The 18,800-nt window shown below is 38.1% G+C and overlaps 1 protein-coding gene across 2 annotated transcripts in view; it reads left to right on the top strand.

Annotated features, from left to right (window-relative positions):
- LOC100743182 (plexin-A4) overlaps positions 1-18,800 on the top strand; it is a 433,200-nt gene that overhangs the window by 408,494 nt on the left and 5,906 nt on the right. For both annotated transcript variants that reach the window (XM_024366326.2, XM_003487961.4), the window contains exons 5-8: positions 15,017-15,748; positions 15,961-16,086; positions 16,283-16,744; positions 17,097-18,775. In XM_024366326.2, coding sequence (XP_024222094.1) covers positions 15,017-15,748; positions 15,961-16,086; positions 16,283-16,744; positions 17,097-18,775 — 2,999 coding nt within the window. The remainder of the gene's footprint in view (positions 1-15,016; positions 15,749-15,960; positions 16,087-16,282; positions 16,745-17,096; positions 18,776-18,800) is intronic.

The following is an 18,800-nucleotide window of genomic DNA, read 5'->3' as shown; positions in this document are numbered from 1 at the left end:
ATTATATTAACATTTTTAATGAATTCGTTAGAGGTCTTCTACGTAATACGTTTCGCATACTAATTTATGACCTTTGTCATTAATATTGTTTGAAAAGAAATTAAAGCAAATATCGAGTAATAAATGAAAAGGAAGACAAGAACAAAGAGTTTGTATAATTCATGGGAGCTTGAGGCATTGTTTCTCCCGACTGAATTTACCTTAAGACTAATAAATTGCATTATTGGAAATCCGGAATATAAATAAGGTTACGCTATTACGTCGTTCGATAGGTAATTGCCGACTTCATGCGCGCCACCCGTGAACAGCAATACATTACATGGCGATATTACACCGGAAATACGAGGCTGAGCGATTTGCCTTCCCTTTCGGAGTTCGTTAACTCGGCGATCCTCTTGCTACTTCACGGTATCTCGTGCTTCACTTCGTCAGAGGAAAATTTACTACAACGTGGAACGTTTTTACAAAATCACTTCCTCACGATAGAAACGTTTTATGCTGTTAGTCGTTTAACGTAGTAATTATTCTTACAATTTTCCATCGCTTAAAACGCGCTTTTATTATATTTATCGCAATCAGCGGACGTTTTAAAAAGCAATTTCTTTCATTGTGTTTTTAAAATTTATATTTTTGTGAACAATGTTGTACAATTAAAGAAATGGAAGTAGAGATTTATTTCACATATTAAATGTTACAATGTGTAGCATATTTTGAATATGTTTGAATACTATATGTATTCTGAGCATTGTTGTAACCCTAAATTTCTTATAAACGCATAGAAATCCACAGTCTAGTAATGAAAATAAAGTTCAAAGTCGAATTGTATAAAAGAAATGAAGAACCATGTTCGCAAGCAAGAAAGAATACGGGAACGATGCAAAGTTTTAACAAAGTAAATAAAAAATATAACAAATTCTAATAAAAAATGAATGATAAATTTTCAGCATAATTCGAAACAAGTGGGAAATATGGCGCTCTGGATGAAAACATTATCGAAATGGGTGTACTCGTTGGAGACAACCGAACACGACTGAAAAACGGGAAAACTCGACGAGAAAGTCGTTAACGAACCCCTCGACGAAACATTATTGCGCCAGAATAACTGCGAACTTTCCTCCGACCCGTGTTTATTATAAACGGCGAGTTAGCTCGTTGCGCGTTGCAAGTGTTCAAGGAAAATCGTTATCTTCCAAAAGTTTCTATCGAATTCGCGATTCATCCGCAGTCTGTCGGTAACGTATTTGTGATACCTTTATTCGGAGCAATTGTAAGATCGTTAAAGACGAAGAAAATCGAAGAAAGCACAGGGAAGCCCCGTGAGAAGGCACGATTTTATGGGAAAAATCCGATTAACCCTCTGCCTTTCGAGTTCGTTCCACCGTTTGATCCCTTTCCTTATGATTCCACGGATCCTAGAGTTCTCCTCGAACGAATTAATTCGCGTAGAAAAATGATTCGTCGTATTAACCCCTCGTCTGGCAAATTTTCCCAGTAGTTTTGATTCATCTTTCTATCGTCGCGCGTAGAAACTCGCGTTCATACATATGTGCTTTCGTATTTGCTGGAGATCGTCAATATGGCTTGGAAAAATGAATTTTGTAAATAATATTATATTTGAAGCGACGATAGAAATAGTTTCAGTAAATTATTTAGCGGAAAACTATACAGAATTTCAAAGTATTTTATAGTTTTATATCCGCGAAATAATTTGCTAAATATTTATATCCCGTTCTCTTCGCTTTTTCACGTTTGCATCTCTTCGGATATGTATCCTTTCTGAAAATTCTTTATTCATAAAATATATGGAATACACGAAACCTAGTAAAATTGTATTGGATACGAAAATCAAATACTTAAAAACTATCTGTATAGTAATAGTATAGTATATAATACATATAGTATGTAGTAGTATATAGTATAGTGTATAGTAACAGTAGTATAGTATAGGCCGGAGAAAAACAAACAGTGTTAAAATATCGACAATAAGTACTTTAAATTCAATTTAAAGAAAAAAGTAGAACAACAGCACACATTTGTACACGTTCTAGCGAAACTCGAGCAATCTACCAATGCGACAAATTCGCAATATAAACGTAGCACAACCCAGATGGCGCCGACTTTCCTGGCGTATATTTGATATCTATATCAAACAATACTTGGTGCAAAATCAATATCTAACACTTGGAACAATTTTCATGTTTCACCACTACCGTCAGAAGATCTATCTCTGTAGAAGATTACTACATTTATCATGATTTATTGTATTTCTAACTTGGGATTCCACACAAGTCTGCAGAAATATCTATAAAGGAAACATTTTATATTTCAATTTAATTTAAAATTCGATGCTCCTTCTTTACTTTCACCACGCAATCATGCAATATGCATAATTGTAAAAAGGGATAGGGGAAAAAAGTGAATTTAACCGGAAAGAGAAATCTAACGTCGAACGATCTTACAAATCATTACATCTCGGATGCAATGTTTAATTAGTTTTCACGGAAGGAAGAAAGGCTGTTCCGCGAGTTTCCCCATCTTCCCGCGTTCTTTCACGATTTTCTTCAATGGCGATTCCATTCGACGGCAATTAATCTCGATTGGACGGCTAGGCGGCGATAAAGGGGAAGCGAGAACTTTTATTCGAGGAAGACCCAGTTGCGAATTCGCGGGGCTGTTATCACGCCGGTGGCAAAGCTTTCGCGAAACTGCGCAAGAAAAGCAAGAGAGTATTATCGCGGCATCCTTCCTCCACCGATAATGCCGTTGGAGTTCGATTTTTGAGAAGTTCCTTAAGCCGGCGAAAGAGCGAACCGTCGCTTGGATAGCTTGCTTTTTTCTCTCTTTCTCTCTCTTCCTCACCCTTCGCAGAAGGGAAAGATGAAAGATTCGTCGAGAAAGAGGATGTGAAACTTTCCAAGTTTACTCTCGTGGCAATTTTTTACCATTCCTCTTTTCGCGATAGCCGGGTAATTTTTATTGTTGCGCTCTATGAAGTTTCAGGAGAAGTAAGAAGAAAATAATAATTTTTCTTTAAGATAAGATGCGTACAGATTTTTGTAGTTTAACATTGAGGAAGGAGAGTTTTGTTATATCAAACATAAACTTTGAATATTTGATCCCTTGATGTTGGTCAGTGTAAAATAGAAAATTTATATAGACAATCAAACATCGAAGTAGATATTTTCTCATAACAAACTTCTTTTCTGTTAAAGTAAAGAAAATAATAATGTTAAAAAAGAAGATGTATAGTAAAGTTTCAATTACTCCTGAACATAGAATTTATAATCGCAAAACCAAAAATTGTGATATATCCTTATACTTTTCCTTAAAATACCGTAATCTATGCAGCTAATTGTGTAATTATAGTGCATAACAAAATGTTTACGTATGTGAAAGTTATCAAATTATTATATATATATATTGGTATATACATATGGATGTATGCTCTGACATAGAATTGAGATAAACCACCACTTAGATTTCAGTCATTTAGAAAAGAATAAAAAAGTATAGAATATAAGATAAGGTAAAACGAGAAATCGAACACATCAATCACATTATGAACAATGAGATATCATTAGTAATCCAAACTTCCTTTCAGTTTTAGATCTTCCACAACCCCTTTCGAGTTTCTCCTCGTAACAATTATCACGTCTATTTATTTCCATTATACAGGCCCATTTTTCAAAGGTGAAACCAAGCAATGAATCAACGAAGAAACTTCCAACCTCATCAAGAAACTCCAACTCCTTTCGCAAGAGTTTCCTCGATTCGACCGAGATTAAGCCTTCCTCCGCTCGTTCCGAGGGGTTGTTCGCGTTATTTATGCTCACGGGCTCGCGAATTACTCGCGCATGGTACGCGCGAAACGCGCATCGAATTGGAGATAAAATTCTTCGAGGATTTCTAGAGACATATTAATACCGCGAGCTGTTGGCCTGCAATAGGGAGCGAGTTTTTCGGTTTTCTCCGGGCGCATTCGAGCAGAAAAATCACGATGAACGAGAATTCCATGGTGACCGTGTCCGAGAATGCGTTTGAAAATTCCACGGGAATACCAACCGCTCGTTCCACTCTCGCGTTACACTGCGTACACTAACGCGCAAAAGTATTCAAACACTTGCTTATCTTTGACAGAAGATGTGTTTTAATTACGAAATTATGAATAAATCGAATTATAACGATTTTATTCTTTGCAGAGATTCTATACAGTAGGATATTCTGACGCAATTAAATTGATTTTTCCAAGCCAAAGTGTAATAACAAGACTGGTATTTATAATTATCAAACTTGCAGAACTATTTTGTTATTTGATAAATTCTTTATACATATATAGATTCTCTAATTTCTGAGTTACTAGATTGTATGACACGCAAACTCTTTTGATGGTTGGCATCTTATAGAATATTACAGGAAAATTACATATAATTGCAGTAGACAAATTGTTACAATTTTGTTCAGATTTAGGATATTTTATACGAAGTGAGACTATAGGACGAGAAAACGGACAAAGAAGCAGTTGTCATGTTTTTCTCGTACAATTCTTTAAATAGTACGATATAGTAAATTATAATATATATGATAAGTAGTAAAATATTCTACATAAGATATAAATAATATAAATTAGATTTATAGAGCAGTGACAGCATAGGATATATATTAAGTACCGCTTATTTATTAATTAGCAATTAATTTGTACATTTTGATAAAATTCACATATACTGTTACCTACAATAAATCAAGCAAAATGTCTGGATACTTATGAATGATAGTGTACGTTTGCGAGAATCGTTTGTATGCATGTGAGTATCGTGTTTAGATGAAAAGGAGAAAGGAAAAACGATTAATCTTTACGGCATTTGCGCGTGTATCTTCTGGTTTAATATCGCTTCTTAACTATTGAAATCGTAAAGCGGCAGGTTCGTTCTCAACGATAAATGAAAATGTCCGTCAAGAAAGTTATTGTGGTTTCGTAAACCACAGAATAGGTGAATTCTCGATTTTACGATTACCCGCGGTATATGATGAACTGTTACGGCTTGAATATTGAAAATGTTTCGTTCAATTTCGCATGGAACTGCGAGTGCAAGGATTCTAATATGTTACAATCAACCGTTCATAAACGACGTTGTTATTTTATGAGCTAATATCGATCGATCAATGTCGAAACTGAACGCAGGCTAATTGAAACGTGTCAATTTTGATACGATACGCGCGAGACACGAGATATTACGTTACTATTTTTGTCAATAATAATCTTTATTGACATATTAATCTCTATTGACTCGTAAGGGTAAATTTGTTAGTCTGGTCTTGCGTAAGAAAGCTTGATGAATTATTCCTTGTCGATTCCCATAACTTGCTTGAAAAATATCATATTGGCTCGTTGAGTTCAATCAATTCTACCAAATTTCGTAACATAGTTTCTATAAAAAAATTCTTCGAATATGGTTCATGGTTCAATTGTTGTAAAGTCCTAACAAATACAATTTGTTATATATGTTTGATATTTGGGACTCGGACAATTTTCATTCACGACATCAATTACATAATCGAAGAGCAGAAGGCTACAAGTCAAATACTACGACTTCCTGACCTAACGCAAGGAACTGTGTAGAGAACTACGTGTTCTTTTCATGCGAATCGATTTGTTTCCAATCGAAAAAAGATTACCGCCATGAAATTTCTCAATTTCTCGTGATAAATTTCTTGAGAGTTTTGGAAATTATCGACGCTATAAACGAACTTTCACCTAACGAACCGAGTATGGGTAAGGCTGAGAAACTTCGTTTTCGGTATTGTTCCTCGGTGGGTGATTTAAATTTATGGTCGAAGTGTGAGAAAGTTCTTTACGTTAGGATATTCTAAAGAGTATTGGGTTGCAACATGTATTTTGAACCGTGCTGTTAATTAAACTAATAGTACCTTAAATAACAGGATCGTTAATCGTAAGATCCTATAAATAATAGAAAGTTGGAAAGTAATATAATTTAAAAAATGGATATTGGAAAGTATGAAACATCGGACTAATAAATTTGGATATTTTTCTATGGAATTACGTTGTCATATAATGCTGAAATCGTGATTAAAATATCGTTCGATGTTACACGGAACATCGTAAATTCGAGATGCGACGGTTTAAATTTCTGATTCATAGAATGAAGCATTAAATTTTGAAACGGGTCGATAACTCGAATATTCTACGTCTGTCCATTATACATATATATCACAAATATACCAACGTTCGCATTTAGGATATACGCTTTAATCACACTTCTCGAATTAAGCAAACCCCTTCGAAATTCACTGCAGCTGCCCCCATTTTATTCAAATATACGCAGCACGAGCTTCATTTCGTCGTAATTCTGTCCGGTGGCGTGAATCGAGTACCGGTCAGTTTCTATAAATTTTTCACGAAAACGTCGTATTTCGTCGCACGCTCCCGGCAGAATGTAATTTTTGCATAAAATTGACGCGGAGCCCCGAGCGAAGATTGAAGAGCGGCGGCCGTTAATATTCCATGGAAAATACGGGCTTAAAAATGTATACAGCCGTGGTTGAAACGTTGCATTATATTCGAAATTGACCAGTTTCCTTCAGTTCCTCTGCTAGCCGCGATTGTCTCCGTTTCACGCTTGAAAATTAGTCTGTGCTTGGATTGTAACATGTAAATCAAATTGGCCAAATCTAATTTCTATTCACTTGCGTGAGGTTTCTGTTCCAATAACTGAATTGAGTAGCTAATTGAAATATATTGTACTGCAATCTATAATTGCATCGCGTATTTTTCAGTTAAGAAAAGTTCCAATAATTATCAACGAAGATTTGTGAGCTTTTTTAATTATGAATTTTCATTATGAAAAGAAATTCATAATTAAAAATGTTCATTTCCATTGTTAATCTCATATTCACTTTTGAAATCAATTTTCTAAGAACAATAAAAAAATATTGATTTTTAGAGAATTTTTCTTTTTGTAATAGCAAAATTCGCAAAAAACTATTTTGAATTGTTCATTGCCTTTTGTACTTTCGCTTCTCTAAAAAAGAATCGTTAGGGTGGAAAGAAACAATGAACTTAAGACGTTTCGAAAAGAAGTTGTTGGATCATGGAAGTTTCTAACAAGTTGGTACTTCGATCCTTCTTGCCGCGAAGCAAGGGTGAACTAATTGCCGGAACATCGAGCGTACAACGCGCTTAAGCCGGATTTCGAACGGCCATTAATGCGCCTGATCGTGCGAGTAAGTTAAGGTGTGTTTCTACTGTAACCACGTTTTATGATAAAATATATATTTATGAATATAAATGAGAAATGAAATTTTGATACAGTAATTAAATCCGGAATAATTTAAGTAGATATTACACAAAATCATTATTATAATAAATTTCTGCTGCAAACTTAATATTACGTAATTATTTTACAAATCTAGCATGATCCTGCTTCATTTAACATTCATTCAGGGTATGTTTAATATTCATTTAGAAGATAAATATTCTTACGCGATTATCGATGTATAATGTTCATTAAAATATTCAACAGTTTTAATAACATTTTCATGAACTCTGAATAAAATTTCCTGGGGTAATTATTTTTTGACAGAGTCAAGTTTATAACAGAGGAATATAAATTTGGATCATGTAAGTATCTAATACAGGATTGACAACTATATAACACTCAACAATTTTTAATCTTAATGAAGTAGCCTCCAATGATTTACGAATTCAGTTCAAATACATCGGAAATCTATCCAATTCCAACTGAAATATTCGAACCTCGAATATATCCACGAAATTTACCTACAAAATTTACCTAGCAGAAATACCAATGAAAATGCAGCCTTATATAGGACGCAGGAACACGATCGGGCTCGAAATCGATTCAGGAATGCCGAGGCTCGATTCGTTTTTTCGTCCGTGTTGAACACCGATATTGTCGTGGCGCTCACGCTTTCAGGGTACAGGGTAGAAAATACTTGCGAACAAAGAGACAAGAACCCGGGAAGAGAAAGACAGAGAGAGAGAGAGAGAGAGAGGAAGGTGAAGGAAAACGAAAAAAGAAGAGAGAAACGACGGAGCCGAGTAATTAAGACGTCCACCGAGTTCTTGGTAGCTTTGTATCGAACACGTTATTAGTTTCTTTGTGTCTGGTGATCGGAAGGATCTCGTGAGAATAAAAAGGCGGATGGTGTTCCTTTATTTCTTTCCTTGATCCTTCATTTTTCTTCTCTTTTTTTTCAATTTCTTTTTGTTTTCTTCAACCCGGTTCCTTTTATTGATTCCTCCGGTTTGTTCTTTGTAGTCGCGTGATTATTAAGTTGAGCTGCGTTCCACGGTTTCGCACGCTCGATAGGAGATTGAACGCTATTTAATCGCGATGTCGAAGGTTACGAAAAAAAGGGGACAGAGAAGTAATGGTCGCCTTAAATAGAAAGAAAGGCCTGATACAATCTATTGGACAGATTGATAAATTTGCAATAACCTTTAACCTAACCTGGTTCTTTGTTCTTTTCACCTTTCGTTCTCTTGTTTATTTTGTCTGCAACTGATGGCAATTGTTCCTTTGTAATCGACTGGTCTCGTCAGTTTCATTCTGATATCTGTATTCTGTCGATAGCTACGATCACGCGATTCTTTTTATCATGAGCGTTTAGCGGTGTATTTTAAAGGCGTTATTATACTTTGTAAATAACTGTCATAACCACGCAAACTATAATATAGGTGTTGTTCTTTGAGAGAACGCGCATGGGGATAAAGAATAATAATTATATTTAAGCAAATTGCGTATAAGAAACTAATTTAGTCTTTAATCAATGTTTGGAAACTCTGTTCATATACGATACCCAAAAAGTACTTAGATCCATTGCCTTCTATACCGTTTTATCGGACCATCTACCATGAACAAGTTTGCGTTAAACTAGGTAGAAAAACGTGTTTTCGTGTTTTAAAAGAAAAAGACGAGCTCGTTAATTGACCAGCAAAGAAGAAGCGAGAGCGGCGTGTAGTCGTTGTTCGGTGTAATCGCGCTGGCAAATCGCCGTAGAAAACTCACGAGGTTTCTTATTTCATTACCATTCGCGAGAGATGGAAGATACGCGGGTAATTGAGGGCTGCCGATCCGACAGATTCCGCGGACTTCGTGCGCAGTGATAATTATATTTATTATATTTAACAAGCCGCGGAGATTAATCTTTTATTCTCCGCGCGATGGAGTAATCATGGGAAAGTGGGATAACCCGGATAACCGAAGCTTTTCCAACGCTCCACTTGCCTCTTTGTCGGCGGTTCTCAGATCGTTCTCGACGAAAGGATGAAAGGGAAAGAGGAGCTTAGCGGGTTCACGGGGGCAACGAACAACGGCAATTAAAATGTCCGGCTGTTTTCACGGTAGTCTGATAATTGGAACGATTTTTATGCGAACAAAAGAGACGCTCGAACAGCCGCGAACATCGAAAACGCCTCCGCGTTGATTATATTCTTACGCCTTCTTCGAGCGTCCGCCTCCCGTTTCGACGTGACTTGATCCTGTTGGCTTTTGGTGACCCGTGAACTTCAGAAGTTGCTGCCCGCCTCCATGAAGTCGAAGTCTACATCTTACCTTCAAGGTAGAGACTTCAAGAGGTATGGCTTGATGAGCAATATTCGCAAACAATAAGACGGAGAAATGAATGGAACAAAGGTAATTGCAAAGAATGTGCATTCGAAGTTTGGAAGGACTCGTGATGAAGTAATCCTTACGGTGAACTATCTATTAGTTTGTTATATGGCAGTTGCCAAAGAAGAATTTTCTCAACAAAGGAATAATAGATTGAAATAACAAAAATGAGTAATAAGAAGTAGCGAAAAACCTAAGGAAGCTTTAGAAGAGCACCTATATTCAAATTTATTACGAATCTTTGAAAGAAGGGATTCGTCGTCTATTCTTTTCTTCGCTAACTTTCTCATACTTTCATCTAAAATATCTTCATTGTGAAAGTGCAGCTTGCACTTCCTATCAGAAAGCCTTTCATCAATCCTTATTCCCACGGGTTCTTGTCCAAGTATCGATTTCTTTTCACGGCTGAACAGATTTCACGCAAATTTCAAAGTCAACCAATTTTCCTCGAAATAATCGCGCTAGATACACACACCTTGGCGATGTTACATACTGAGTTATTACGTGAGACGTGATTTATCTTGTGGGGATGACTGTGTGTAGACAAAGCTGATGCAAATCCTTAGTGCTGATGCCTGACACCCTTATGACACACTTGATAGACGTAACATCACCGTCAAAGTTGGGATATGTGTAATTCCATAGCTTTAGTCCTTCTAATATATCTCATGCATTCTATTAAACGCTAGGGCGACAAGAATTTACATTTACAAGCTTTAAGCTAGATTCCAAATGAACCACACTGCAAGAACGTAAGTGAAATTCTTGCTGAATTGTTGCTCTTTATGACGTTTGATAATTAGAATGGAATATTTTAATATAATATAGTTGAAGATCGTTAGATCTAAAGATAAAAGTCTTTTCAAAGTAGATCTCCTCGATGATTATGACAGACGATATTTTTGAAGAAGTGCACATGTCGAATTCAGATATGAAATAAAAAGGGTATCTGATAATATACGACCAGTCGATAACGTATTAACGATAACTATCGATTAATCGACGATATGCTGTAATAAGCAGGTTTGACAGTGAAAAAAATTAAATTTAAGTATTCCTCCTCTATGTAAAACGAAGAATACGACTCATCATTTTCATTGGCCGTTATCTCCAAATATTTATACTAATTTTACAAGAAACCGAACAAGACCACTGAAACTCTACAAAACTGTAGTACGCAAACTGTTCCACGAAATTCCATCAACCTCCATTTAATTCCTCCATCTAAAAACATCGCTATACACAAACATTTTAGAATAAAGAAGATTCTCAACAATAAAAGGGCGTACACACGCATCATCCAAGATTGGAATCGCCGCATCGCTGAGATGATTTTACTAGTGGAGAATAAAAATCACGTGGCCGGCGTTTTAGCTGGCGACCAGACATGCAATTAACATCATGGGGCTGTGCGGTAGCTCAATAATTATTGTTATTATTTCTGCACGCTTACAGCGGGCAGAGATTGCAACATAGTCGCGCAGAAACGGTTGTCCTGGCCGGGTCGATTCGTTTATTCGGGGCAGAGGTTACGTGCCGGCCGTTCCCCGAGGACGAGAACTTCCTTCTACGAACGTTCCCCTTTCCCTCTTTACCTTCTCTTTTACCTCCGCCTCTCTTTGCTTCTTCCTAGCTTGTGGCCGCGGTCTTGAACTTTGTCTCCTTTCTATCGTGCGGTTCATCGCGGCCGATGCATGTGAATCGTGCAATTAAACGGTTGGAAAATAAAGGGTTAAGGCTTGCCCGTTAGGCTTCCATGCTTGCGGCGATAACTAGGCGCGCCGTGGCCTATCGTGGGTGGGAAGAGACGTCGAGGACAGTGATTGAAGGATATGAAACGTATAATGCACTTGCCTGGTAGTCCTGACTGGCCATGGACCGAAGATCAAGCGAATCTTGTATCTTTTTTCGTTTTCTCCAGAGGTCGACGTTTTTACGCTGGTTTCCACGGTATTGCGACGTTCAACGGGTGGTCGACGTCGTTCGTTAACCTCTTAACATCCACGCTTCTTTTTCCTTCCTGCTTTCCTCGGTGATATCGATGATCGAGCGAGTTTTTTCATGCTTAGAATCTGGAAATCAAAGGTTTAAAGGCTTTAATCTATCAAGCATATTTGACTTTTAACATTAGATCTACAGTGGTTACAAGAGTATTATATTTATTATAACATTTACGTATTCATTAATTAGCTCCTTATTTTATGCATTTTTATATTAGCATTTTGTGTACTTTTGCATCTTTTAGTTCTCCACAAATACATAAACGTCCATACCCTAACGATTATAATTAGTATAGTATAATGAAAACTGATAGATTATATATATATATAATGATTTGCTTTTTATCACCACTAATTTTACGAAAAGCTTCTTCGTGGTTTTATTAAATTACTAAAGTAGACAAAATCTAAAATTTCCAAGTTAAATAATATCGTTAGTATAGGTTGTCAGATTGCTGTAATTAAATATTGCGATGTAATTAGATAGTTGCGAATCAAATTTCGGGAGATTAAAAAGAGCGGAAATAAAGCCGAGTTAGTTGAGAAAACGTTGTTCCAAAGGGCCGCGCTTGACGTGATACCCGTTAATTTCACCTTCCGGATTTGTCCTCCTTTTCAACGCTGACGGCAACGTGTCTCAGGATTGTATAACGCGATAAAAAGTGGTCGACAAAAAGTCGTCTACACGGTATAATTAACAAGCAAAATATTTGTCTTAACGTGCTTACCTGGTATAATAAAGTTACCTCTGTTACTCAACTCTTTAGCATTTATATTAAAAGTATAATTTAAAATTTATATTAAAACATATAAAGATAAAAGAACACAAGGGAACGAGAGAAATTTGTTCTTCAAAAATTACAGAAGATTGCAGTACTCTTTTGCTATCTTGCTTAAAGACGAACGTGCAGATAAGAGCCATTTCAATTCAGCTATATATTTAAAATTTTAAGCAACTATTCATACTATACATATACTAATCTTTTACCAAATATATTTACAATAAACGTCTTGTAACTTTTATTATATTTCCTGATTCAAAGTCTACCGCGTATTCTCATTTTCTTCATTTGTATAATAAATATAAAAGCAAGGCGAATTTATATTACGAATATATTTATAAAAATTTTTACTACCACAATTGTTCGAATATTTTCATAAATCTCTGTATACTAATTAGTAAGCGAAAGTAATAAGCACAGTTCAAGTTTACCACGTTCAATGAAGCTGCTTGCAGTTCCGATTTTGTTGAACCGTCGCTTTGAAGCGACATTAGCCTAAGCGGTGTGTGTGTTTAAAATAGAATGAAGCACACCCGAGAAGAAAGAAGAAAACTCGTGCATAGAAAATCGAGTGAGTGAGCATACTTGAGGGAGAAAGCATTCAAAGCGTAAAGACGTAACTAGAGATAACATATTCCAAGCATCGCCGTGAAAGAGAAAGAGCCGTGGGACGGTCGCGAAAGATCGGCTATTTCCTATGCGTTAAAAAAGAACCGATCGTGAGAGAGTTCCCCTCTTTAATCGTTTCGATTATGTAATCGAATCTCCATGGAAGAGATTCGACGAACATGAAGGAATTTTTGATTTCTACCTGTCATCTAATAATTTCAAATAGAGTTCCGTTGGATACAGAAACCGTATAATTATAAACAAGCACGTATTAATCCGTCAATAATTAGAGGAAGAGAAAAACGCTTAAAGCGTTCCTTTATTTTTATAAAACATTGACACATTTTATGCAATTGGTGAAACGGTGCGATGCAAGTCTTTTTATTAAAATTGATCCTATTAAATTATAAGTAAAGATTAGAAAGTGTGTATGATTGAAACATTTAGTGGATTAAATATATCTTACAAGAAAAAGTGGCTTTAATATGTTCGTTATTTCTGACGCGTATTATTGCATTGTCTCTTAATTATTATCTAAAACTTAAATGAGTTGGTCCCTGGTAATAATTATTGCTACAATATCCTACATTTTGTTTTTATAGTTTTAATAAAAAGATTCAGAAGTAGGGAAAAAAATAGGAAGCAATGAAATTAGAGAACGATAAAAGCTTATGGATTTTTAACAAAAATTAACTGTTAACGAAAGCAACAAATTCTAATAGTCAGTAATTTAATATACTCATATTCCTAAAACCATCTAAATACATATTACATGAAAAACATAATTTCTATTTTTCAAGATCTTCCTCCAGAAAAATTTGATTACGTAACAAATTATAATGTTTAACGACGATATCCGTAGAATCTCTTTAAAAACGGTACTCAGACCAGTTTATCATCATCAGACGATTACTGTTATTCATAGCTCGATCCCGGGATGGTCTTGCCTTTTTATTAGACAAGCGGGTGTAATTCTAGCAGGGAGACGTTCCGTCATCCTCGTGGTCGCCTCAACGACGAGCGAAATCTAGTCGTCCCCGAGATTTAATTTGCGACCTCTTAGCCGCGACTCTGAACGAGCCTCGCCTCTACAACCTGCACAGAGACGAGATTCACGAGAAAATTTCCCGACGAATGATAAAACGTAAATTTCACAAAGTAAAATTTTAACATCCTGGTGTTATACGTTTTCAAATTAATCGTTTGTTCCTGACGAAATAACGGATTGAAACGTTCAACTGCGGAATAAAGGTGGACTAAAAGAAGGGACTGGGAAAATGGAAACACGCATTTGGACAGCACGCGTTGATAAGCGATTAATATTTAACAAAAATGGAAATGAGATGCGTTTGTTTTCATGAAATTGTAAATGTGGAAGCGTAAATGTTTCATTAATCGCGTCGGGTGCATCAGTCAGTCTGTATCATCGTTTCGATGAATAAACCACATTAAATTAGTAGTCTGAAAGAAACGGTCGAAGAGAAGGGGTTGAATTAGCCAGCCACGATCCCTCTATCCTTCATTTAGTTTATCGAATTCCTTGCCCAGCAATTAAATCGCACAGGATCGATTTAACGTGTTACCCGCAGGCTGTAGTCCGAATTTATAGCTCGAAGATCCTCCCTTATCCACTTTTTTCCTGAACGTTAGCCTAAGGTTATACATGTAGCGAGATATAAATGATATATCATGGTACTTGTCGATAAGTGAAAAGAAACAGGGATCCTTGAAGCAGTAATTGATTTTACATCGCGATTAGGAATTTTTCATTGAATATCTGGAGCGAAATGCGACCTTTAGACTTTTACAATCACCGTTATCGATCAGTTCGATATTCCCTGGGAAGGGATAAAAAGCGCAAGGTTGGGGAGCTTGTTGAGTTTCGAGCATACTCGCTACGAGGTCGATCTCGAGCACAAGCGTTACGCAATCGAAAACATGGACTAATCGTGATATTACGTGTTTCTTGTTACAGGTGGTAGTGGAGAGCTCGACCCTGGCCCTGGAGTACGGCGACCTGGAGATCGATCCAGATTGCCCGGTGAACCCAGACTTGTTGTTCGACTCGCAGCTGATGCACCTGTACGTGATGACGAACAAAACGGTGTCCAAGGTCAAAGTGCAAGAATGCTCGGTATACAAGACCTGCTTGGACTGTCTCGGTGCCAAGGACCCGTACTGTGGCTGGTGCTCACTGGAGAACAAATGCAATCTGCGCAGCGACTGTCAGGATGCTGCCAAAGATCCGCTCTACTGGATCTCGTATAAAAGTGGCAGATGCACGACCATCACGACCGTCACACCGGACCAATTGCAACGCACAACCGCTAGAACCCTGGAGTTGGTTATTGAAAATCTGCCAACCCTCTCTGGCCAATTCCTTTGCGCGTTCTCTACTTTGGACAAAACCCTGATCACGAATGCCTCGAGAAAGTCGTTTGGAGTGAACTGCACCACACCCAGGACCGATTTATTGCCATCTATTCCGCAAGGGCAACATCATTTCACGGCGAAGCTTTCAGTCAGGATGACGAATGGGCCTGACCTCGTGGATACCAATTTCACGTTCTTCGATTGCAACACGTACAGCTCGTGTACCAAATGCGTATCATCGAGCTTCCCCTGTGACTGGTGCGTCGACGGTCACAGGTGCACCCATGACACAGCTGAGAACTGTCGGAACGATATATTGGTCACCGGAGTTAGTGTAAGTGGAGATTCTGTCTAATCGTTGAATGATGGTTATGGGTCATCTGGGATCAAACGATTTAAACGAATAAATTCAGAAACTTGATAGAGTCTTTATAATAGAGTTCGCTTATATTCAAAGTATCAAGTTTTCTTCAAAATTGAATCACACAATTTTATTAATTCGTTTCATTAGATAATCGTTAAAATCAACGAATTCTATTTCCACAGAGAACGGGCCCCAGCTATAGAAGCGGTCCAGCGTTCTGTCCGACGTTGAACGCGACCGATTCCCAGGAGATCCTGGTGTCTTCCGGCGTGAAGAAGGTGATACGAGTAAAAGTGCACATCATCGGGGTAAGTAATGCCATGGTTCATCTTTCTCGAATGTAGAATCCCGTCTAATGCTGTTACATTAATTCCCTGGACGTTTTCACGTGTCGTTAGCGGACCTTTCATAACAGACAGAAAGAAAGAGGGAATCGCTGTGTGTCGGGACTGGTTCCCGTCTAGGATGATTGACGCGCTAACTTATGCGAAACATCTTTTCCAGCAATTCATCGTGCAGACTCGGTTCGTCTGTCAGTTCAACATAGAGGGCCGTGTGACGATCGTGAACGCTCGGCTGCTCGCGGACACGATTTATTGCGAGGAGACCGAGTTTTCGTACACATCTCGGGCGCCCAACATCACCGTGCCATTCGCGGTGATCTGGGGTGGCTCGAAACCTTTGGATAATCCACACAACATCCATCTGGTAATATACCGGTGTCGCGACATGGCCGACAACTGCGGAATGTGCCTGACCCTGGCGCCCAAGTACGACTGCGGATGGTGTCAGAGCACAGACAGATGCGAAGTGAAGGACAACTGCGAACGCAACACCGGCATGTGGCTGAACAGTAACCAAACCTGCCCGAATCCCGAAATACATTCGTTCGAGCCGGTTATGGGACCTTGGGAAGGTAATACGAACGTGACGATACGTGGCATCAACTTGGGCCAGACATTCATGGTAAGGGGCAATATCTTGATACATATAGGAGACTTCTGTATAATATCGTCATATATGACTTTTTCGAGAGTAAATAAGAACCAAATTTTTTATCTATAATAATTTCGTAATACTCAAAAAACACTGGGTATAGCACATAGGATATAGTATGGAATATACAACCTTATTTAAAAGTCTTAATACTTATACATTAATATTATAAGAATACCAAGCGAACAAGAACGAAAAAGTCTTATAGATTTGATAGGTTCGATCAGTCTCGAATATAATTAAGGTATAAGGATCTGTTTTGCAATAAAAGTATCTTTTGCTTAATTTTAATATACAAAGTATGACAATCGATTTATTTCAGGACATCTACCGAGGCGTGATGGTTGGTGGATTACCATGCGAGCCATACAAGGAACTCTATATACGCACAAAGCAAATAGTCTGTCGAGTGGATGGCCCAGGTACAGAAGAAGGCAAACGTGGACCAGTAATCGTGAGGATCGAAGATTTCAGGGGCCAATCCGAATACAACTTCGAGTTCGTAGATCCTCAGATTCTCTCCATATCACCAAAATACGGACCTATGAGCGGTGGCACCACCGTAAGGATCACCGGGAAATATATGAACGCTGGCAGTACTATCAAAGCCTTTATCGATGAATTACCGTGCTCTATAATCAGTGCAGAGATGAATGAAGCGCTCTGCATGACTAGCGCTAGTGATCATAAGAGGAATGGAACGGTGAAGATGACATTCGATGGTGCATTTCGGATCTATAGCGGAACTTTCGAATATGCTGATGATCCAACGATCGAGAGTGTAGAGAGTGGCGTCGCTGGTCAGATGAAGATTCCGAAAGGTATTCCAGCAGGAGGAATAAAGATCTCGGTAACAGGCAAGAACCTAGGCTACATTCAGAGTCCGCAGATGTACGTGTACTACGACGAGAAGATGTTCGTATCGCAATGCGAAGTGCACAGTCAAGAAAGCATGATCTGTAAATCACCCACCATCGAAGTACCAGACAACGTTGTCCTAGACGCAGAAAAACCATTAATGTTGGAATACGGCTTTCGCATGGACAACGTGACAGGCGTGCAGAACTTGTCGCAACACGGATTCAACCATTTTCTCCTTTACCCGAATCCTATATACGAGGTGTTTGACGAAGAGATTAAGTATTACAAGAGCGACTATTTGACCATCAATGGCCAACATCTAGACCGCGCTTGCCAGGAATCGGACGTGACAGTACAAATAGGAAACGCGTTCTGTAACGTTACTTCGCTCTCTAGGCAACAGCTCACTTGCAGACCACCTCTGACACAACCACCAGCCATCGATTCCGATGGTTTTCCAAATAAGCAAGAACTGCCTGAGGTGATTGTGATCGTAGGTGGCACACTCCGTTACAATATAGGAAAACTGAGCTACGCACTGCCAGCTGGTCTTAATGGACCACTATCGAAACCAGCTCTGATCGGAGTGATCGCCGCCATTGTGATCTTAGTATTCGTGTTTATCGCCTTCCTTATTGCATATCGACGCAAATCTACGGAGAGCAATCGGGTACTGAAAAATATGCAAGAACAAATGGATATTCTAGAACTTCGTGTCGCAGCTGAATGCAAAGAAGCTTTCGCTGAGTTGCAAACAGAGATGACAGATCTCACAGGCGATTTGACCAGTGGAGGTATACCTTTCCTAGATTATAGAACATACGCTATGATGATACTATTCCCAAGCGACGACAATAGCCCGGTGCTGCAATGGGATCGACCGGAATTGGCACGCAAAGAGAAAGGACTGCGCCTATTTGGACAATTGATAATGAATAAAACGTTCTTGCTCCTCTTCGTAAGGACTCTCGAGAGCAATCGATACTTCTCGATGAGGGACAGAGTGAACGTGGCTAGTCTTATTATGGTTACGCTTCAGAGTAAGATGGAGTATTGTACAGATATTCTGAAGACCCTCCTAGCGGAACTAATTGAAAAGTGTACGGAAGGAAAGAGTCATCCGAAACTGTTCCTTAGACGGTAAGTTTAGTATCCTCTTGGAAAA

The sequence above is a fragment of the Bombus impatiens genome, unplaced genomic scaffold, assembly GCF_000188095.3.
Source record: "Bombus impatiens unplaced genomic scaffold, BIMP_2.2 scf_0216, whole genome shotgun sequence".
NCBI lineage: Eukaryota > Metazoa > Arthropoda > Insecta > Hymenoptera > Apidae > Bombus > Bombus impatiens.
This window is presented reverse-complemented; position numbering and strand designations above follow the sequence as displayed.